The sequence below is a fragment of the Zalophus californianus genome, chromosome 7, assembly GCF_009762305.2.
Source record: "Zalophus californianus isolate mZalCal1 chromosome 7, mZalCal1.pri.v2, whole genome shotgun sequence".
In the NCBI taxonomy this organism is placed as follows: domain Eukaryota; kingdom Metazoa; phylum Chordata; class Mammalia; order Carnivora; family Otariidae; genus Zalophus; species Zalophus californianus.
In genome coordinates this window covers 110,666,622-110,690,315 of record NC_045601.1, presented here as the reverse complement: position 1 = coordinate 110,690,315, position 23,694 = coordinate 110,666,622, and the positions used below count along the sequence as shown (strand labels likewise).

The 23,694-nt window shown below is 42.6% G+C and overlaps 1 protein-coding gene across 5 annotated transcripts in view; it reads left to right on the top strand.

Moving 5' to 3' along the window:
* The window catches only part of DAAM2 (dishevelled associated activator of morphogenesis 2), a 130,678-nt gene extending 106,984 nt beyond the window's left edge, over window positions 1-23,694 (top strand). For all 5 annotated transcript variants that reach the window (XM_027601364.2, XM_027601366.2, XM_027601367.2 and 2 more), the window contains 6 exons: window positions 16,458-16,626; window positions 16,786-16,893; window positions 17,818-17,878; window positions 19,030-19,161; window positions 20,217-20,387; window positions 20,610-23,694. In XM_027601364.2, coding sequence (XP_027457165.1) covers window positions 16,458-16,626; window positions 16,786-16,893; window positions 17,818-17,878; window positions 19,030-19,161; window positions 20,217-20,387; window positions 20,610-20,831 — 863 coding nt within the window. In that variant the 3' untranslated portion in view covers window positions 20,832-23,694. The remainder of the gene's footprint in view (window positions 1-16,457; window positions 16,627-16,785; window positions 16,894-17,817; window positions 17,879-19,029; window positions 19,162-20,216; window positions 20,388-20,609) is intronic.

Below are 23,694 nucleotides of genomic sequence, written 5' to 3'. Positions count from 1 at the left end.
TTTCTAATTCATCTAATTATAATTCGTCTCTGCTCTAACTTTATTTTTTCTTTATTTTTTTCTTGAAAATTTTTTATTATTATGTTAATGACCATACATTACATCATTAGTTTTTGATATAGTGTTCCAGGAGTCATTTTTTTAAATTTTTTTATTGTTATGTTAAGCACCATACATTACATCATTAGTTTTTGATGTAGTGTTCCATGATTCATTGTTTGTGCATAACACCCAGTGCTCCATGCAGAATGTGCCCTCTTTAATACCCATCACCAGGCTAACCCATCCCCCCCTCTAGAACCCTCAGTTTGTTTTTCAGAGTCCATCATCTCTCATGGTTCATCTCCCCATCCGATTTACTCCCCTTCATTCTTCCCCTCCTGCTATCTTTTTTTTTTCTTAACATATATTTCATTATTTGTTTCAGAGGTACAGATCTGTGATTCAACAGTCTTGCACAATTCATAGCACTCATCATAGCACATACCCTCCCCAATGTCTATCACCCAGCCACCCCATCGCTCCCACCCCCCACCACTCAAGCTTTTTATCTTGATGAAATCCCAATGGTTCATTTTTGCCCTGGCTTCCTGTGCCTTTGGTGATGTTTCTAGGAAGAATTTGCTGCAGCTGAGGTCGAAGAGGTTGCTACCTGTGTTCTCCTTTAGGATTTGGATGGACTCCTGTCTCACGTTTAGGTCTTTCAACCATTTGGAGTCTATTTTTGTGTGTGGTGTAAGGAAATGGTCCAGTATCATTCTTCTGCATGTGGCTGTCCAATTTTCCCAACACCATTTGTTGAAGAGACTGTCTTTTTTCCACTGGACATTCTTTCCTGCTTTGTCAAAGATAAGTTGACCATAGAGTTGAGGGTCCATTTCTGGGCTCTCGATTCTGTTCCATTGATCTATGTGTCTGTTTTTGTGCCAGTACCATACTGTCTTGATGATGACAGCTTTGTAATAGAGCTGGAAGTCCGGAATTGTGATGCCGCCAGCTTTGCTTTTCTTTTTCAACATTCCTCTGGCTATTCGGGGTCTCTTCTGGTTCCATACAAATTTTAGGATTATTTGTTCCATTTCTTTGAAAAAAGTGGATGGTATTTTGATGGGGATTGCATTGAATGTGTAGATTGCTCTAGGTAGCATTGACATCTTCACAATGTTGATTCTCCCAATCCATGAGCATGGAACGTTTTTCCATTTCTTTGTGTCTTCTTCAATTTCTTTCATGAGTATTTTATAGTTTTCTGAGTACAGATCCTTTGCCTCTTTGGTTAGATTTATTCCTAGGTATCTAATGGTTTTGGGTGCAATTGTAAATGGGATCGACTCCTTGATTTGTCTCTCTTCTGTCTTGTTGTTGGTGTATAGGAATGCCACTGATTTCTGTGCATTGATTTTATATCCTACTACTTTACTGAATTCCTGTATGAGTTCTAGCAGTTTTGGGGTGGAGTCTTTTGGGTTTTCCACATACAGTATCATATCATCTGCAAAGAGTGAGAGTTTGACTTCCTCTTTGCCGATTTGGATGCCTTTGATTTCTTTTTGTTGTCTGATTGCTGTGGCTAGGACTTCTAATACTATGTTGAATAGCAGTGGTGAGAGTGGACATCCCTGCCGCGTTCCTGACCTTAGGGGAAAAGCTCTCAGCTTTTCCCCATTGAGAATGATATTTCCTGTAGGTTTTTCATAGATGGCTTTTATGATATTGAGGTATGTACCCTCTATCCCTATACTCTGAAGAGTTTTTTTTTTAAGATTTTATTTATTTATTTATTTGAGAGAGAGAGAATGAGAGATAGCACGAGAGGGAAGAGGGTCAGAGGGAGAAGCAGACTCCCCACTGAGCGGGGAGCCCGATGCGGGACTCGATCCCAGGACTCCAGGATCATGACCTGAGCCGAAGGCAGTTGCTTAACCAACTGAGCCACCCAGGCGCCCACTCTGAAGAGTTTTGATCAAGAAAGGATGCTGTACTTTGTCAAATGCTTTTTCTGCATCTATTGAGAGGATCATATGATTCTTGTTCTTTCTTTTGTTAATATATTGTATCACGTTCATTGATTTGCAGTTGTTGAACCAACCTTGCAGCCCAGGGATAAATCCCACTTGGTCCTGGTGAATAATCCTTTTAATGTACTGTTGGATCCTATTGCCTAGTATTTTGGTGAGAATTTTTGCATCCATGTTCATCAAGGATATTGGTCTGTAATTCTCCTTTTTGATGGGGTCTTTGTCTGGTTTTGGGATCATGGTAATGGCGGCCCCATAAAACGAGTTCTGAAGTTTTCCTTCCATTTCTATTTTTTGGAACAGTTTCAGGAGAATAGGTATTAATTCTTCTTGAAATGTTTGGTAGAATTCCCCTGGGAAGCCATCTGGCCCTGGGCTTTGGTTTGTTGGGAGATTTTTGATGACTGCTTCACCTTCCTTAATGGTTATAGGTCTGTTCAGGTTTTCTATTTCTTCCTGGTTCAATTTTGGTAGTTGATACATCTCTAGGAATGCATCTATTTCTTCCAGGTTACCTAATTTGCTGGCATACAGTTGCTCATAATATGTTCTTATAATTGTTTGTATTTCTTTGGTGTTGGTTGTGATCTCTCCTCTTTCATTCATGATTTTGTTGATTTGGGTCATTTCTCTTTTCTTTTTGATAAGTCTGGCCAGGGGTTTATCAATCTTGTTAATTCTTTCAAAGAGCCGGCTCCTAGTTTCCTTGATCTGTTCTACTGTTCTTTTGGTTTCTATTTCATTGATTTCTGCTCTGATCTTTATTATTTCTCTTCTCCTGCTGGGTTTAGGCTTTATTTGCTGTTCTTTCTCCAGCTCCTTTAGGTGTAGGGTTAGGTTGTGTATTTGAGACCTTTCTTGTTTCTTGACAAAGGCTTGTATTGCTATATACTTTCCTCTTAGGACTGCCTTTGCTACATCCCAAAGATTTTGAACAGTTGTGTTTTCATTTTCATTGGTTTCCATGAATTTTTTAAATTCTTCTTTAATTTCCTGGTTGACCCATTCATTCTTTAGTAGGATGCTCTTTAGCCTCCATGTATTTGAGTTCTTTCCGACTTTCCTCTTGTGATTGAGTTCTAGTTTTCAAAGCATTGTGGTCTGAAAATATGCAGGGAATAATCCCAATTTTTGGTACCAGTTGAGACCTGATTTGTGACCTAGGATGTGATCTATTTTGGAGAATGTTCCATGGGCAGTAGAGAAGAATGTGTATTCCGTTGCTTTGGGATGGAATGTTCTGAATATGTCTGTGAAGTCCATTTGGTCCAATGTGTCATTTAAAGTCTTTATTTCCTTGTTGATCTTTTGCTTAGATGATCTGTCCATTTCACTGAGGGGATGTTAAAGTCCCCCACTATTATTGTATTGTTGTCAATGTGTTTCTTTGCTTTTGTTATTAATTGCCTTATATCATTGGCTGCTCCCATGTTCGGGGCATAGATATTTACAATTGTTAGATCTTCTTGTTGGATAGATGCTTTAAGTTGGATATAGTGTCCTTCTTCATCTCTTATTACAGTCTTTGTTTTAAAATCTAATTTGTCTGATATAAGGATTGCCACCCAAGATTTCTTTTGGTGTCCATTAGCATGGTAAATGGTTTTCCACCCCCTCACTTTCAATCTGGGGGTGGCTTTTGGTCTAAAATGAGTCTCCTGCAGACAGCATATCGATGGGTCTTGTTTTTTAATCCAATCTGATAGCCTGTGTCTTTTGATTGGGGCATTTAGCGCATTGACATTCAGGGTAACTGTTGAAAGATATGAATTCAGTGCCATTGTATTGCCTGTAAGGTAACTGTTACTGTGTATTGTCTATGTTCCTTTCTGTTTACGCTGCTTTTAGGCTCTCTCTTTGCTTAGAGGACCCCTTTCAATATTTCTTGTAGGGCTGGTTTTGTGTTTGCAAATTCCTTTAGTTTTTGTTTGTCTTGGAAGATTTTATCTCTCCTTCAATTTTCAAGGAGAGCCTAGCTGGATATAGTATTCTTGGCTGCATATTACTCTCTTTTAGTGCTCTGAAGATATCATGCCAGTCCTTTCTGGCCTGCCAGGTCTCTGTGGATAGGTCTGTTGCCAATCTAATGTTTCCACCATTGTAGGTTACATATCTCTTATCCCGAGCTGCTTTCAAGATTTTCCCTTTGTCTCTGAGACTCGTAACTTTTACTATTAGATGTTGAGGTGTTGACCTATTTTTTTCTTTTTTTTATTTTGAGAGGGGTTCTCTGTGCCTCCTGGATTTTGATGCCTGTTTCCTTCCCCACATTAGGGAAGTTCTCTGCTATAATTTGCTCCAATATACTTCTGCCTCTCTCTCTTTCTTCTTTTTCTGTGATCCCAATTATTCTAATGTTGTTTCGTCTTATCATATCACTTATCTCTTGAATTCTGCCCTCGTGATCCAGTAGTGTTTATCTCTCTTTTTCTCAGCTTCTTTATTTTCCATCACTTGGTCTTCTATATTGCTGATTCTCTCTTCTGCCTCATTTATCCTAGCATTAGTGCCCCCATTTTTGATTGCACCTCATTAATAGACTTTTTGATTTCGACTTAGTTAGATTTTAGTTCTTTTATTTCTCCAGAAAGCGTTTCTCTAATAACTTCCATGCTTTTTTCAAGCCCAGCTAGTATCTTTAAAATCATGATTGTGAACTCTAGGTCCGATGTCGTATTAATGTCCATATTGAGTATGTCCCTGGCAGATGGTACTACCTCTTGTTCTTTTTGTTGAGGTGATCTTTTTCTTCTTGTCATTATGTTTGGAGGAGAATAGATGAATGAGAGAACAAAATGCTAACAGGTTAACAACATCCCCAGAAAATATACTCTAAACAAATCAGAAAAGACCTGAAACCAGGGGAAAAGAAAGGGAAAGAAAGAAAAAAATACAGGGAAAAAAAGAGAAAAAGATAAAGATAAAAACAAACAAAACCAGAACAAAACAAAAAAACAGAATAGGATCAAATATGATCAAGCTGGTGCATAGATCAGTGCCACACACTAGATTTTGGGTGTATTTTGGTCTGTTAGAAGAAAGTGCCTCCTAAAATTTTAAAGAAAGAAAGACTTATATATGTACAAAATAAGGGTTGATACGCTGAAGGGATGGAATATGAGTGTAAAGAGGAAAATTATAAAAAATTTTTAAAAAGGAATTGATAAGGTGTTTGAAAAAAGAGGATTAAGAAAAGAAAGAAAGAAAAACAAGGGGAGAGAATGTGATCAGGCAGGACACTAGAACAAAGCCATACACTAGAGATTTAGGGTATATTTTGATCTGTTAGAAGAAACTGTATCTCAAAATTTTAAAGAGAGAACAACTTATATATATGCCAAATATAAGGGTAACTACTATGAAGGGATAGAATATGATTCTAAAAATGAAAAATAAAAATGTTTTTTTTAAAAGGGATTTATGAGATTTTGGTTGAAAAAGGGAAAAAGAAAAATTAAAAAAAACAGTTAAAAAAATTAACTTTGAAAGACGAATGAATCATGGTAAAAAAGCCATGAATTCTATGTGCAGTATTCCCCTAGCACTGGAGTTCTCCTGTTCTCATTAATTGGTAAACTTGGTCTGGGCTGGCTGTTCTTGCTGATCTTCTGGGGGAGGGGCCTGTTGCCGTGGTTCCCAAATGTCTTTGCCGGAGGCGGAATTGCCCCACCCTTCCTGGGCCGGTCTAAGCAATCTGCTTGGGTTTGCTCTCAGGAGCTTTTGTTCCAAGCTTTCTGTACAGCTTTGGAGGACGAGAGTGAAAATGGCAGCCTCCCAATCTCCGCCCAGGAGGAACCGAGAACTCGGGGCCCCGCTCCTCAGTGCGCCCCCAGAGAAAAGCAGTCACTCCTGTCTCCCCAGTCTCTGGCCGCACTCCATGCTCACCTGGCCTGTGGGACTGAGTGTTTCTATCTCTGGCACCCGACTCAGTGTGGAGTCTCCAAACCCAGCAGATCCCTGCGCTGCGCTCCTGCGCCACTCCTCCCGGGGGAGGAAGGGGAGTCTCCCCGGCTCTGCTGCTTGTTGGGTCCCTGCTGGAGGAGCAGTGGCCCGACTGGGCCACGGATCACAGTTTATGGCAACCCCGAGCTGAGAGCCCATGCCTCGGCTCCGTCTCTGCAGCTGGCTTCCCCGCTCCAATACCTGGGAGCTCTGCAGCACTCAGGCACCCTGGTCTTTCTGCGACCCCCGGGGTCCTGAGACCACACTGTCCCACGAGGGTTCCACCCCCCGCTTAGCCACTGGAGCGACGTCCCTCAGCAGAGCTGACTTCTAAAAGTTCTGATTTTGTGCTCCGTGGCTCTATCACTTGCCAGAAGCGGCTGACGGAGGCCCCCCTCCCCCGCCGTCTATCCTCCCAAATATCACCTCAGATTCACTTCTCCACACATCCTACCTTCCAGAAAGTGGTCACTTTTCTGTTCAGACAGTTGTTGCTATTCTTTTCTTCGATCTCCTGTTGTGTTCGTAGTTGTTCAGAATGGTTTGATCCCTATTCAGCTGAATTCCTGAGACCAGATGAAATCCAGGTCTCCTACTCCTCCGCCATCTTGCCAAGAAATGTACTCTAATTTTAATTATTTATCTTCTAATGCCTGGCTTAGGCATCATTTGTTCCTTTTCTCTAGTTCTTGAAGGTGTAGAGTTAGTTGGTGAATTTGGGATTTTTCTATTTTTTTGAGTGAGGCTTGGATCGTTATGTATTTCCTCCTTAGGACCGCCTTTGCAGTATCCCATAGGTTTTGGACCAATGTGTTTTCATTATCATTGATTTCCATGAATTGTTTAAGTTCTTCTTTGATTTCCTGGTTGACCCAAACATTCTTGAGCAGAGTGGTCTTTAGTTTCCAAGTATTTGAATTTCTGCCAAATTTTTTCTTATGACTGAGTTCCAGTTTTAAAGCATTGTGGTCTGAGAATATGCAGGGAATAACCTCAATCTTTTGGTATTGGTTGAGACCTGATTTGTGACCCGGTATGTGGTCTATTCTGGAGAAAGTTCCATGTGCGCTCGAGAAGAATGAGTATTTTGTTGTTTTAGGGTGGAATGTTCTGTAAATATCTATGAGGTCCATCTGGTCCAGTGTATCATTTAAAGCTCTTGTTTCCTTGTTGATTTTCTGCTTAGATGATCTGTCCATTGCTGAGAGTGGAGTATTGAGGTCTCCTACAATTAACGTATTGTTATCAATATGACTTTTTATTTTGGTTAACAGTTGGCTTTTGTAAATGGCTGCTCCCATGTTGGGGGCATAGATATGTACAGTTGTTAAATCTTCTTGTTGGATAGACCCTTTAAGAATGATATAGTGTCCTTCTGTGTCTCTAATTACAGACTTATTTTAAAATCTAACTTGTCTGATATAAGAATTGCTACCCCAGCTTTCTTTTGAGGTCCGCCGGCATGGAAGATGGATCTCCATCCCTTCACTTTCAGTCTGGATGTTCAAAATGAGTCTCTTGTAGGCAGCATATGGATGAGTCCTGTCTTTTTATCCAATCTGCAACCCTGTGCCGTTTTATGGGAGCATTAGGCCATTCACGTTGAGAGTGATTATTGAAAGATATGAATTAATTGTCATCATGTTGCCTGTGAAGACGTTGTTTTTATAGATTGTCCCTGTAAATTTCTGTGGTATAATCACTCTTGGGGTCTTTCTCCTTTTGTAGAAACCCCCCTTAATATTTCTTGCAGGGCCAGCTTAGTGGTCACATATTCTTACAGTTTCTGCCGGTCTTGGAAGCTCTGCATCTCTCCATCCATTCTAAATGACAGCCTTGCCAGATAAAGTATTCTTGGTGGCATGTTCTTCTCATTTAGTACCCTGAATATGTCTTGCCAGGCCTTTCTGGCTTGCCAGGTCTCTGTGGATAGGTCTGACGTTATTCTGATGTTCCTCCCTCTGTATGTAAGGAATCTCTTCCCCCTAACTGCCCTTAAGATGGTTTCCTTGGTTCTAAGGTTTGCAAGTTTTACTATTACAGGCTGGGGTGTTGGCCTGTTTTCCTTGATCTTGGGAGGGGTCCTCTCTGCCTCTAGGATGTGAATGTTTGTTTCATTCCCCAGATTAGGGCAGTTCTCAGCTAGGATTTGCTCAAATACATCTTCTAGTCCTCTCTCTTTCTCCATTCCCTCCGGGATTCCAATTATTCTGACTTTGGAACACTTCATGGTGTCACTTATTTCTCTGATTCTATTTTCATGGATTCTGAGTTGTTTTTCCCTGGCCTTCTCTTTTCCCTTTTTATGTATTATATTGTCTTCCAGGTCGCTTATTTATTCTTCTGCCTCACTTACCCTAGTTGTTAGATTACCTAAATTGGATTGGATCTCACTGATAGCATTTTTAAGTTCTGCCAATTCAGTTTTCATTTCTGCCCTTAGAGACTCTATGTTGCCATTAATTGATTTCTCCATTCTAGCCATTGTCTTCACAATTGCTAGCCTGAATTCCATCTCCAACATCTTGGTTATATCTGCATCCATTTGTAAATCTGTGGCAGAAGTCACAGTCTCTGAGTCTTTTCTATTTTGGGGGTTCCTCCTCCTAGTCATTCTGTTGATGGGTGATTGAGGGAATGTATATAATCCAAATTATTGACCAGAACCCAAGCAAGATGCACCTGTTTTCTTGGGACCTTAGGGTTGCTGGCCTCTTGTTTTCCCAGCCTGTCTTCTGGGGGAGGGGCCTGCCACACTGTTATGTTCAGGCAACCCTGTTTGGGCAGAGTTGCCCTGCCCGCTTTGGTGGGGGATGGGCTCAGCGGGAATCGGTTTTGGGGGCTTTTGTTTTCGGCAGCTTTCCAAGTCTCTTCCACGAGTCAGAGCAGAAGAGACCGTTTCCAGCCCTCTGCCTCAGAACAGAGAGACCGCAGTCTGTTCTTCAGTGAGCTCTCCAGGCCACACTCTCTCCATTTCTCTCTGTGCTGCTATAAACTGCAGTGGCCTGGGTTGTGCACCCCTCTACAGTGCCCCCAGTCCCACCTCCAGGTCGGAGCACATCTCTGCCTTTTGTGCTTCTAAAACCGCCAACCACTCCTAGTTTGCACGCGCAACACCGCCGCTCCGGGTTTCCACCCCAGGGGCTGCCCTAAAGTCCTTTCCCCACCTCTACCGGTCTGTGAGTCTGTGAGTCTGTGCCCCATCCCCAGCGCGTGAGGCTGTCACTCACCGGCGGTGTAGGAGTCCCCACGGCCAGGCACCCTTCCGCTGCCGTTTATCCTCCAATATCTGCCCGCAGAATCACAGCTCCCCGCTTTATACCTCGAAACCAACTGCCTGCAATATCCTGTTTGTAGAGATCCAGATCTTCTTACATCTCAGGCTGGTTTCGTGGGTGCTCGGAGTGGTCTGGTAGATATCCAGCTCAATTCCAGGGACCAGTTGAAATAGGGTCCCCTACTTCCCCGCCATCTTTCCTCTGCCTCCTTATTTTTATTTTTCTAAGTCTTTTTTTTAATTTAAATTCAATTAGCCAACAGATAGTACATCATCAGTTTTTGATATAATGTTCAGTGATTCATTAGTTGCATATAACACCCAGTGCCCATCACATCATGTGCCCTCCTTAATGCCCATCATCCAGTTATCCCATCCCCCCACCTACCTCCCTTTCTGCAACCCTCAGTCATTTTGTTTTTTAGATTCCACATATAAGTAAAATCATATGGTGTTTGTCTTTCTCTGTCTGACTTATTTTACTTTAGCATTATACTCTCTAGATCCATCCATGTTGTCACAATGGTTAAGGTCTCATTCATTTTTATGGATGAATAATATTCCATTGTGTGTATCTTCTTTCTTTGTTGGTGTACTGCAGAATTTCTCCCAGCTTTACTGAGCTATGATTGACAAAAATTATATATATATATATATATATATATATGGTGTACAAGTGTATATACTTAAGATTCACAATTGTATATATTTAAGGCAGTGGCTTTTTATTTTTTTAATTCAGTATAATTAACATACAGTTATATTCAGTTTTAGGTGTACAGTATAGGGATTCAACAATTCTGTACATTACTCAGTGCTCATCACAATAAGTGTACTCGTAATCCGTTTCACCTATTTTACCCATCCCCCCTACCTCCCCTCTGGAAACTACCAGTTTGTTCTTTATGAGTCTGTTTTCTAGTTTGTCTCTTTTTTTCTTTGTTAGTATGGTACTGGCACAGAAATAGACACATAGATCAGTGGAACAGAATAGAGAACCCACAATTACATGGTCAATTAATCTACAAGGGGGGCAGGAATATACAATGAGAAAAAAGTCTCTTCAACAAATGGTGCTGGGAAAACTAGACAGCTACATGCAAGAGTGAAACTGGACAACTTTCTTACATCATACACAAAACTAAACTCAAAATGGATTAAAGACCTAAATGTGAGACCTGAAACCATAAAAGTCCTAGAAGAAAACATAGGCAGTAATGTCTTTAACATCAGCCTTAAGCAACATTTTTCTAGCTATGTCTCCTTTGGCAGGGGGAACAAAAGCAAAAATAAACTATTGGTACTATACCAAAATAAAAAGCTTTTGCACAACTATATCTTCTTTATCCATTCATCTATTAGTAGACACTTAGGTTGCTCCCATATCTTGGTTATTGTAAATAATGCTACAGTAAACATAGGGGTGTAGATGTCTTTTTGAATTACTCTTTACATTTTCTTTGGGTAAATACTCAGTGGAATTATTGGATTATGTAGTATTTCTATTTTTAATTTTTGAGGAACCTCCACACTGTTTTCCACAGTGGCTATACCAATTTACATTTCCACCAACAGTGCACAAGAGTTCCTTTTTCTCCACATCCTCAACAACAGTTAATATTATCTTTTTGATTTTAGCCATTCTGACATGTGTAAGTGATACCTCATTGTGGTTTTGATTTGCATTTCCTTCATGATCAGTGATGTTGAGCAGTTGTGTCTGTTGACCATCTATATGTTTTCTTTGGAGAAATGTCTATTCAGGTCCTCTACCGATTTTTAAATTGGATTGTTTTTTGATGTTGAGTTATAATGGTTCTTCATAATATTTTGGATATTAACCCCTTATCAGATATCATTTGCTAATTTCTCCCCTTTAGTAGGTTGCCTTGTTATTTTGTCGATGGTTTCTTTTGTTGTGCGAAAGATTTTTATTTTGGTGTAGTCCCAATAGTTTATTTTTGCTTTTTTCCAACTTGCCTAAGGAGACATATCTAAGAAAATGTTGCTAAGGTCAACGTCAAAGAGATTACTGCCCATGTTTTCTTCTAGTTTTGTGGTTTCAGGTATCACATTTAGGTCTTTAATCCATTTTGAGTTTATTTTTGTGTATGGTTTAAGAAAGTGGTCCAATTTCACTAGCACCATTTGTAATCTTTTCCCCATTGTAAATTCTTGGCTTCTTTGTCATAGATTGACCATATAATTGTGGGTTTATTTCTGGGCTCCCTATACTATTCTATTGACCCACGTGTCTATTTTTGTGCCAGTATCATACTGTTTTGATTACTACAGCTTTGTAGGTTATCTTGAAATCTGCAGTTGTGATACTTCCATCTATGTTCTTCTTTCTCAAGATTGTTTTGGCTACTTGGAGTCTTTTGTGGTTCCATACAAATTTTAGGGTTTTTTTGTTCTATTTCTGTGAAAAATGCTATTGGTACTTTGATAGGGATTGCACTGAATCTGTAGATTGTTTTGGGTATTATGGACATTTTAATAATATTAATTCTTCCAATCCATAAGTGTGGAATATCTTTCCATTTGTTTTATTTTCTATTTCTTTCATCTGTGTTTTATAGTTTTCAGAGTACAGATTTTTTTACCTCATTAGTTTATTCCCAGGTCTTTTTGGTACAATTGTAAATGGAATTATTTACTTAATTTCTCTTTCTGTTTCATCATTAGTGTATAGAAATGCAACCAATTTCTATATATTAATTTTATATCCTGCTACTTTACTGAATTCATTTATTCTAATAGATTTTTAGTAGAGTCTTTAGGATTTTCTCTGTATAGTATCATGTCATCTACAAGTAGTGATAGTTTAACTTCTTCCTTATCAATTTGGATTTCTCTTATTTCTTGTCTGATTGCTGTGGCTAGGACTTCCATTACTATGTTAAATAAAAGTGGTGAGACTAGACATCTTTGTCTTATTCCTGATATTAAAGGAGAAACTGTTTTTTACCATAGAATATGATGATAGTTATAGGTTTTTCATATATGATCATTATTATGTTGAGGCATGTTCCCTCTAAAACTACTTTGTTGAGAGGTTTTATCATGAACAGATGTTGAATTTTGTCAAATGCTTTTTCTGCATCTACTGAAATGAACATATGATTTTTATCCTTTATCTTGTTGATATGATGTATCATGTTGATTTGTAAATATTGAACCATTCTTGCATCCCTGGAATGAAACCCACTTGCTCGTGAATGGTTTTTTTTAATGTATTGTTGAATGCAGTTTGCTAATATTTTGTTGAGGATTTTCACATCTATGTTCATCAGGGATATTGACCTGTAGGTTTTGTTTGCTTGTTTTGTAGTGTGTCTGCTTTTCGTATCAGGGTAATGCTGTCTTCATAGAATGTATTTGGAAGATTTCCTCCCTCTACTATTTTTTGAAAGAGCTTGAGAATAGGTATTAACCCTTCTTTAAATGGTTAGTAGAATTTACCTGTGAATCAGTCTGCTTCTGGACTTTTGTTTATTGGGGAGCTTTTGGATTACTTATTCAATTTTGTTACTAGTAGTTGGTCTGTTCAGCTTTTCTATTTCCTTTTGATTCAATTTTGGAAGATTATATGTTCTTAGGGCTTTATCCATTTCTTTTAGGTTCAATTTGTTGACATATAATTTTTCATAGTACTCTCATAATCCTTGGTATTTCTGTGGTGTCAGTTGTCACTTCTTTCATTTCTGATTTTATTCATTTGTGTCCCTTTTTTCTTGATGAATAGGACTAAAGGCTTCTGCCTGTCTTTTCAAAAAACCAGCTCTTGGTTTCATTGATCTTTTCCATTTTTTTAAAAAGGCTCTATTTCATTTATTTCTGCTCTTTTATTTCCTTCTTTCTATTCACTTTGGACTTTTTTTTTCTAGTTCTTTTAGGTATAAGGTTAGATTGAGATCTTTTTTATTTCAAGTAGACCTGTACTGCTATAAATTTCCCTTTTTGAACTGCTTTTGCTGAGTCCCAAAGATTTTGGATAATTGTGGTTTCATTTTCATTGTTTCCATGTATTTTTTGATTTCCTTTCATTTCTTATTGACCCATTGGCTACTTAGTACATGTTGTTAGCTTCCATGTGTTTGTGTTTTTCCAGTTTTTTCTTGTGATTGATTTCTAGTTTCATACTATTGTGTTCAGAAAAGATGCATGATATAATTTCAATCTTGAATTTATTAAGACTGTTTTGTGGCCTAACATGTGATCTATCCTGGAAAATGTTCTATGTGCACTTGTAAAGTGTTTTTTTGTCATTTTGGGATGGAATGTTCTGTGTATACCTAAGTCCATCTGGTCTGATGTGTCACTGAGCAACACTATTTCCTTATTGATTTTCTGCCTGCATTATCTATCCATTGATGTAAATGGGATGTTAAAGTCCCTGCTATTATTGTATTATTGCCAATTTCTCCTTTATGTCTGTTAATATTTGCTTTATGTATTTAGGTGCTCCAATGTTGGGTGCATAGATATTTATAATTGTTATATCCTCTTGTTGGATTGACCCCTTTATCATTATGTAATGCCCTTCTTTGTCTCTTATTGCAGTGTTTGGTTTAAAATCATTTTGTGTAAGTATTGCTACACTGGCTTTTTTTCCCTTCCATTTCATGGAATATCTTTTTTCTATCCTTTCACTTTTAGTCTGTATGTCTTTATGTCTGAAGTGAATCTCTTATAGACAGCATATAGAGGAATTTTTTTTTAATCCATCATGCAACTCTAGAACATTTAGACCATTTGCATTTAAAGTAATTATCAAAAGTTATATACTAATTGTCATTTTGTTATTTGTTTTCTGGTTGTTTTTGTAGTTCTTCTCTGCTCCTTTCTTCTTCTCTTGCTCTCTTTCCTTGTGATTAGTGACTTCCTTTAGTGTTAATCTTGGTTTTATTTTTTTGTGTATCTATTACAGATTTTGCGTTTGTGGCTACCATGAGGTTCATATATAACATTCTAAGTATATAGTAGTCTATATTAAGTTAATGGTCACTTAAGTTTGAACGCATTCTAAAATAACTTTTTTATTTCTCCCCTCTACATTTTACGTATATGGTGTCATATTTTACATCTTTTTATTCATATATATATATATGTTTTGTTTTTTGTTTTTGTTTGTTTTTTTACTTCTAGTTATGGCCTTTTCTTTTCCACTTAAAGAAGTCCCTTTAACATTTCTTGTAAGGATGGTTTACTGGTAGTGAACACCTTTAATTTTTGTTTGCCTGGGAAACTCTTTTCTCTCTCCTTTGATCCTGAATGATAATCTTGTTGGGTAAAGTATTCTTGGCTATAGATTTTTCCCTTTAAGCACTTTGAATATAACCTGCCACTCCCTTCTGGCCTGCAAAGTTGCTGCTGAAAAATCAACTGACAGTCTTATGGGGGTTTCCGTTGTATGTAACTTTCCTTCTGTCTTGCTGCTTTTAAAATTCTCTGTCTTTAATCTTTGACATTTTAGTTATTGTGTGTCATGGTATAGACCTCCTTGGGTTCATATTATTTGGAACTCTCTGTGCTTCCTGAACCTAGATGTCTGTTTCCTTCCCAAGGTTAAGAAAGTTTCAGCTATTATTTCTTCAAGTAAGTTTTCTGCCCCCTTTTCTCTTTTTCTGGGAACCCTATAATGTGAATGTTTATTCACTTGATGTTGTCCAAGAGATCCCTTAACCTGTCCTCATTTAAAACCCTTTTCTTTTTGCTGTTCAGCTTGGTTGTTTTCCATTACCCTATCTTCTAGATTGCTGATCTCTTCTCCTTCATCTGCTAATCTGTTGATTCCCTCTAGTATATTTTTCATTTATGTTCTTTAACTCAACATTTTTTTTTCATATTTTCTCTTTGTTAAACTCTCTATCAGGCATATTGCTTATCTCTATTTCATTTTGTTCTTTTTCTGAGGTTTTGTTTTGTTTGGAGCATATTCTTCTCTCTCCCCATTTTGCTTGACTTTCAGTCTTTATTTCTATGAATAGGCAGAACAGCTACTTCTCTAAAACTTGAAGGAATGGCCTTGTGTATGGTCATCCCCTGTGTAGGCTATGTGTGTCTGTGTGTCTGGTGACTTTGGCTGGCTGGGGCTGTGGCTGGTGTGGGCTGGGGTCACCCTGGTGTGATGGCTGGAGCTGAAGTGGTTGCAGGCCAGGGTGGCCATGGGGCTCTTTGCACCGAGAGTGTCCTGGAAGGACAGCTGAGGCTGAAGTGGGTACAAGCTGGGGGGTCCTGGGGATCTCCACATTACAGCTTTTTTTTTTTTCCGATTACTTACTTTTAACTGTTTTTGAGGATTTCTGCAAACTTTTGGTTAGATGGTTCTCATTTTAGATCCATAGCAACATCTTAAGGAATGTTCAATTTGGCATAAGCTGAAAATCATGGGATGGCTTGGTATTCCTATCACCACTCTTAGTAATTGAGAAGCATATTCCATAACTAGTAGCCAAAATTTCAGTGTAGTATTTATATCCCAATTTTGTGCATCTGCCATAAGTGCATGATACCTGAAGATGGGCTAGAGCATCCACACTGGAATGAAATACTGAAGTTTCAGTTACTGTTAACCTTAGTTTGTATTTCTAGCAAATGTATCATTTAAGGCATTGAGGAGAAATTGTTAAAATGCCTAAAAGTTGGGAAAAAACTTAAATGATATTCAACAAGATGTCAAGTAAACTATTAAATCAAGGATACCATCAACTACAAGGCATACCATTATATTATAGAACAAAAATATGGGAATATTATATTGGTGACATGTTATAATTTGACAGGTATTTTCTCTTTCAAAAAAAAAATAAGACAGCATTTCAAAAGAGGCAGAAACAGTCCCATAATATGTAAAATGCTGAAATTTAAAATTTTAATCACTAAGTTTAAAAAAGTAAAAGTATTATATTCTTGTGTATATCCATAGAATTATTAATAATCTTTGGATATATGCAAGAAAAGATATTCTTTAAATATATTAAGAATTGGCACATTCTGAGAACGGGTTATTTGTTGAATTGGCTTTTGGCAAATTTACCTGCTTCCCTTGGAAGTGGGCAGATATGGAGTAAATCAATCTGTTGAGGTGTGGGTATCGTTTCTGCCCCTCTGAGAGTTGAAGACTGAACTTCGTGGTGGCATCATCCTGGCATTCAAGGGGACCAGCTGCCCTGGCCCAGTCTCTGCAGGGCTCTGACCTGCCCCTCCTCTCCTAGCCATCCTGCTGGCCTCCCGGGAGCTGATCCGCAGCAAGCGCTTAAGGCAGATGCTTGAGGTCGTCCTGGCCATTGGCAACTTCATGAACAAAGGGCAGCGTGGGGGTGCCTATGGTTTCCGGGTGGCCAGCCTCAACAAGATCGCAGATACCAAGTCCAGCATTGACAGGTGGGATCTTGTCTGCTTCCTTATCTTCCATCTCACCCCACCCTGGCCTCTCCCTTCCTCCTCCCATTTTCAACCCTAACTCCTTGCCTTTTCCCCCTGACCCCTACCCCTAGTTTCTTCCTGGCCTTCATTCCTTTACCCCTGACCTTTCACCAACAGAAACATCTCTCTGCTCCATTACCTGATCATGATCCTGGAGAAGCACTTCCCTGACATCCTAAACATGCCCTCAGAGCTACAGCATCTTCCAGAAGCCGCCAAAGTCAAGTGAGGGGCCCTTCCAAGTCTTCTTTCTCCCTGTAATCACAGCACTCTTGTCTAAATTTCCTTTCATTGCTACTGTGGGGTGACTAGGAATGGGCAGTGTCTCAGGGTCTGCTTTTAGGAGAACCAAATAAAGACTGGCTACTTGCTCTCAAATCCTTATTTCAGGGATGCTCCTAGGAAACACAGTGGGGATGTGAGCCAGGGGTGGGAAGAATACTAATAACGGAAGTATTATTAAGCCAGCTACCCCTGGGACATCCCTCCAGGGAAGTTTGTGAGAATGCTTAGGATACTTATTCAACTTATCCCATCTGAGAGGTGAGGGAGCTAGGATATCATACCCCGTTTCCTGTCAGTCATTGGCTGAGTGTCTCTGGGCAGGGCATGACTCTGGCCATAGGTACAAGCAGAGGGAGCTCTGGGATCCAGAGAAAGTGCTCGCATCATTGGAGGTCAAGATTGTACACTACAATGGATGGTCCAAGGAGATATGGATGTGGCACAAATGATATCTGCACAAATGATATCTGGCAAGAAGTCAGACCTGAACAGCCACAGGCTGATAGAAGCATCTCCAACAGAAGCAGAAATGCAGCGGAAAATGGTTAATATGCAACAAGTGCTTACTGCATGCAGGACACCATATTAAGATTTTTAAGTATTACCTGCTGGTATCAAAAAGAATTCAAGTCAGAAGCTAAGTGTTAGAAACCTAATATTCAACATAACATTTCTGATCTGGAAGGATCTTCAGAATATAAGTTTTACCCCTGTTATTTTATAGAAGCACAGACAGAGCACAGAGGGGAGGTGATTTAGCAGGGCTGGAGCATGGGTCTACTGACTCCAAGGCCATTGCGCTTTGCACTGCCATCTGCCTGAACCACCCTCAGCAATTCTCCCTTCCTGTGTGTCTCCCCACAGCCTGGCAGAGCTGGAGAAGGAGGTGGGCAACCTCAGGAGGGGCCTCAGAGCAGTTGAGGTGGTGAGTACATCATCTATGCCTGCCTGGGTTTGAGGGGGTGCTGCCTGTGTCTATGCTGAAGGCCATACCCTGTGCCAGTTATTCTAGCACCCCAGACAGGAACTTTGGGACACAGAAATACATCAGACAGGGTCCGCCATCTGGGTGCCTACTATCTGGGGGTCTATCATTTGACCAAGTGATAGGCAGCAACAGAGCTAGCCCACAGGAAAAGGATGACTGGATTATTTAGGGCTTAAATTTAGACTCTCAATGAGGGGACATCTGAGACTAGCGAGGTTACTACCCAGCATGTCTATTGGGCACTAGAGGAGAATGAATCATAAATTGGCCCCATGCTTAACTCTAACTCAAGTGGATAGGAAAGAGTATCTACCTCTCTTGGAAGCCAGTTAGGCACAGGTAGCACATAGTGTGTGACACTGGGCACAGCTATCCCCAGAAATTCCTGCCTTATGTCTCTTCTCCCTGGGTCAGTAGAGGACCTGGGGGCTGCACCCAGGTGTCTAGTCATCACCATTCCTGCTCTGATGGCTTCTCAGATGATATCGTCTCTGGCCCTAGGCTAGGCTAGTCCCATATGGCAATGACCCCAATCCTTTGTCCTCCACATTTAGGAACTCAAGACCCTTCCCATCTTCACTGGGGGAAGGGGGTGTTAGGCAGGTAAGGGGAGAATGAGTTAGAGAATGAAGGTAAATATCAGAAAGAACTTTCCATTGCCACTATGGTGGTGGAGGTGGCAATTTCCAATTTATAGCCCTTTAAAGTGCTACTCAAGGCATGGCCCATGACCAGCAGCATCCGTATCAGCTAGGAAATTTAGAAATGCATCTCACACTTGATTCTGCATATGCATCACCTACAGGTCTTGTTGAAATGCAGATTCCCTAGGTCTGGGCTAGAGCCTGAGCATCTGTATTTCTTCAGATGTCCCAGGTGATGCTGTTGCTGGTCCCAGACCACACTGGGAAGCAAGGATCTGGAGAAAGAAAGATGGCAGTGGTACATGAGGGATGTCTCACACAATTCTAAGGGCGGCAAAGATTGTGAGAGCTTAGGCAGGGAAGGGTGGGAGATGTGGTGACCCTCAGAATTCCTGACTTTTATGCTGGTGCCCATCTAACCAGCACATCACTCTCCCTCCTCAGGAGCTAGAATATCAGAAGCGCCAGGCACGGGAACCGAATGACAAGTTTGTCCCAGTCATGAGTGACTTCATCACCGTCTCCAGCTTTAGCTTCTCAGAGCTGGAAGACCAACTGAATGAGGCCAGGGACAAGGTAAGTGTGGCCCAAGCTCCCAGTCTGACCCCCATCCTAACCCCTCCTCCCCCCCTTTTTATGTAGACACAGCTCCTTCACCCATTCCTACCCCAGATGGCCCAGAGGGACAAACCCAGAGTCACAGAGCTTTGAGGAAAAATAGTTTCCTCACTCCCTTAAGAAAAGCAATAGCAAGTCTGTTGCAAAGATCATAATCCATTTACCAGGTGTAGGTACCATGTGGTGTTTTACATTATTTATCACATGACCTACCTTAAATAACCTCAAAAGGTTATTACCCCATTGTACAAGTATGTACACTGAGATCTAGAGAGGTTAAGAAACTTGCCCAAGGTTTCCCAGCTGTGATGGACAGAGCTGGGTTAGAATCCTGACTCCAGAGCTCAGCTTTGGTCACAGTTGCTATTGCCTCTTCCTAGCTTCTCAACATCCTCATGGACCCCATTGGTAGGGGTCCTCACTCAGGAGATCTGGGGTAAGCCTGAGATGCCCACGCTGGTCCAGGCAGCACACTCTGGGTTGAATTAGAGATGGTAGCTGTCAATAAATGTCAGAATAGTGCCTGACACACATAATTAGAGCTAATGTTTTACATCTATTAACTCACCTCACCCTCACAACACTATGAGGTAGAATCTATTGTCCCCATTTTACAGCTGAGGAAACTGAGGCACAGAGGAGTTAAATTAGCCTAATAACTATATGATCTCTGGGTCCTCTTGAGTTTTTGACCTTAGGAAGTACTTCCCAAGGTCTGTAGCTCCTGCTCCCATGCCTACACCATAACAGACCCAATGGTAGCTTTGGGCAGCCTCTGTCAGCCAGCTTGGATTCCCAACCTCCCCTTGGTGTCACCCTCAAGCTTTTCCTTCAGCCTTGTCCCTGCCCTGATGATAGCAGGTGTCTCCCCCACTCCAGCCCTGCTCCCCTCTGTCAAAGGTTCCCGGCCTTGGACTGGGCTCTGTTCTGACTGGAACCCAGCTCACCACATGGGCTGAGCCACCATACTTTGGGGCGGGGGCAGACTCTCACCACCCCTTTCGCTCTAACAGTTCTCCAAGGCCCTGATACACTTTGGGGAGCAGGACAGCAAGATGCAGCCAGACGAATTCTTCGGAATCTTTGACACCTTCCTGCAGGCCTTCTTGGAGGCCCGGCAGGACCTGGAGGCGATGAGGAAGAGGAAAGAAGAGGAGGAACGGCGGGCACGCATGGAAACCATGGTAAGAGGGCTGGGCTGAGTGGGGTGCTGCTGGGGGAGAGCAGGAGGTGGCAAGGAGACACAGGGTGTCTCAGGAAGCAGGAAAGTGGGGCCAGCTGGTCAACACAGGCCTCAGGGGGCACAGGTTGGAGTTCGTGACCGCTGGGAGGCCATTCGTTTGACAGCTGGACTGTGGGTGGCTGCTCTGGCCTCAGCCCACCTCTCACTCTTCCTCCTCCTGCAGCTGAAGGAACAGAGGGAGCGGGAGCGGTGGCAGCGGCAGCGGAAGGCCCACGCAGGCAGCGCGCTGGAGGAAGGTGGCGAGTTCGACGACCTGGTATCAGCCCTGCGCTCAGGCGAAGTGTTTGACAAGGACTTATGCAAGCTGAAGCGCAGCCGCAAGCGGTCAGGGAGCCAGGCCCTGGAAGTCACCCGGGAACGGGCAATAAGCAGGCTAAATTATTGACCTGGGGACTGGCCACCGCAGGAGGCAGGAGACAAGGGTGGGCTGAGGGGCTGAGCGGAGGTGGCCGTGATCCTTAGGCAATTTGGTGCTCGGTTGCAATGAGCCCTGGGCTGGGCCCTGGGGTGGGGGCAGTGCGTGGCAGGACCAGGGGTCCTCGCACTTACCTGGAGGGGCTCCTCACATCTCCTGTTCCGTTATTCTTTCTGCATCCCGGTCCCCCAGGGTCACTCCAAGGCGGACTTAGACATCCCTGGCAGGCCCTGCTGAAAGAGCCCTGCCCCCCGCCCCCCCTCCCCCCCCCCCCTGGCCCCAGCAAGGGCACATACGTGTTGGCACACAACTGTTCCAGATCTGGACTGGACAGGTCCACAGGCCTTGTCCGGATTTCATGTGCAGTAGGGAGTTCATGGTGGGGTGGGCCCCCTGAGAGCCAGGGTGAGAGAATGCAGGCCCCCATCCCCCAAGAGGAGGCTTAATGGAACATGGATCTGGGAGCAAACTTTCCTCTTGGATGGAAAAGGAAGAGGTATTAGATAGTCTAGCTAGATAGGTTTCAGAAAAAGTGCTGGGAAGACGATAGAGTCATCAGGACACAGAGTAGCAGTGCTTGTTTCCTACATCACAAGTCCTTTGGCCCCTCTCTCGAATGTCTTAAGTCTCTCTCCCTTCCTTCCCTACCGCCATCTCCCTCCTATCTACTAATCCTGAATCTCAGAATGCTCACCTTTGGGTTCCCACAGCTATGGCTCACGATCAGGTACTTGATGAATCTGGTAAGGGGTTCAAGAAAGACCCCGATCATCACCACACCTCGTGCCTTGGGCCTAGGGACCCTGGAACAAAGATCTCCTCACACATCCTCTGTACAACCCAACCATTGTCTTGAAGTGGGACAGTGACCACACCTGTTGGCTGGGAATTCTGATAGCCCCTCACTAGAGGGCAGCACTTGAATGCCTAGCTCCGCTCTGGTGCTATACCTGGTCTACCACTTCCTGTTCATCAGACCCCAAACTCTTTCTCTAAGGTCTATCTCAGGGCAGAAGCCACGGGGACCTCCCCCTCTGTCCAGCCTGCGGAAGACTGTTTCAAACCACGTGGACCTGGCTAAGGCCGGCCCTGGGGTGTCCTGAGATGGTCCAAAGGGCCAGAGTTGCCCTCTGCATTTACATGCGATCACTGAGGCATTCAGACTGGGGGCCAGAGCAGGCAGGGGAAGCTAGGGAGATGGGATATGGAGAAGGTCCAGTTTCCCGGGACGTGCACTGCCTGAAGGAACCAAGGACAGAAGGCTGGGTACCACAGATGGGATGGGGGCTGGGACCAACCTCTCAAAGTCAGTTCTTCAATCTGACTTCCCAGGGGTCCATTCTGGTCCTCCCATCCACTCCCACCTTCCATTCTGTCCATCTTGAGCTGTCCTTGGTTGGGGGTGGGGTAGGGAACAATGGCTATGTCTAAACAAAACTTCTGAAAGAAGGAAAGGTCAACTCCATCAAGGTTTGTCTTTTCAATCCATTTCTTTGCCCTAGAGTTGACCTATTATCCTTAGAGTCCGGCCTGCCTGACCCTCGATCAACCAGCTCCTTGCCTTTCTATCTCCCGGCCCTTCTCTTTGTTTCTCACCTTCCAACCTACTTCTCCAGCTCAGGGTTATTGCCAGTGGCCACACTGGTGGGCTAGGCCCACTCCTCAGCTGCTTATCTTTTCCCTACATCAGACTCTTGGGGTAGGGCCAGAGTAGCTGCGGGGGCGGGGGGGGCGGGGGGGGCGGGCATAGTGTTGGTGAGCCCAGCATGTGTTGGTTTGGGGGGGTGGAGGGATGTGAGCAAATGCAAGCCTGGCCAGGCTAGAGGGGAAGAGGCCATCCTGGAGTCCAGGTGAAGGCAAGATGAAGGCTTCGAGGAAGAACAGCTGCAGAGGGCTTTGTTATACCCATCTGTCTACCTGACAGCCCCCCCCCCCCCGCAGAAGCTGGCGTTGGGATGATGGGAAGGTCATGGGTGGGGTCTCTGAAGGTTCTCTCCCAAACTGGCTGGGCTGAGGTCAACCTCCCCTGCAGGGGACAGGGGAGGGCTCCACTTCTATCACCAGCATGTCCAAACTGTGGCATTCCCACTCGCCATGGAAGACTGGATACGCACCAGGAAAGACAAGGAATATAGAAGTCGTTCAAGACATTTTGGATCCACAGAAAAGCACACTTTGGTTTACCTGTTTACAGAGGACACATACCTGGTTCCAGGGCTCAGGCTTCTCACCCCGAAAGATTTTTTTCCTTCTCTATTTATTATTTCCTAGCTCTGGCCAGTAGAATAGCCAGATCTACAACAGTGCCTTGGACCATACACCACCACAGTTGCCTCAGCAAGGGGCTGGGGCCCCGTGGAGATGGTGGAGGAGTTGGTCCTGGATATGCTAAATGTTTACGCCTATTTGTTCCTTAGGCTTTCCTCAGTGTCCTTCCCACCCTCCTGCTCCCTTCAGGTGAATTCCTCCAGCTAACTTTGTGTCCCTTGTAAAATTCAGTTAACCTAATCCAACCTGCCCCCTTCTCAGCAGCAGCACTCACACCTCCTTCCCGGTGTGTCTGGGGCAGCAGGAGGAAAAACAATTCTCCAGGTGGGGAGGGAAGGGTCTGGTCCAGGCTCTCCCACCCCCATCCCATCTTTACCAACTGGGGTGCCATTTTCCTCCAGCCTCTACCAGGGATACCGCCATGCCCTGGCTGCTTTCACCAAGCTGTCTCAGATGACAAGTGAGGCTAATGTACAAAATCTGCAGCGTCCTTTTTACCTGCACCATTTTTATAAGAATATATTGTAATACTAAAAAAATATTAAATCCATACCATCCCCATCCA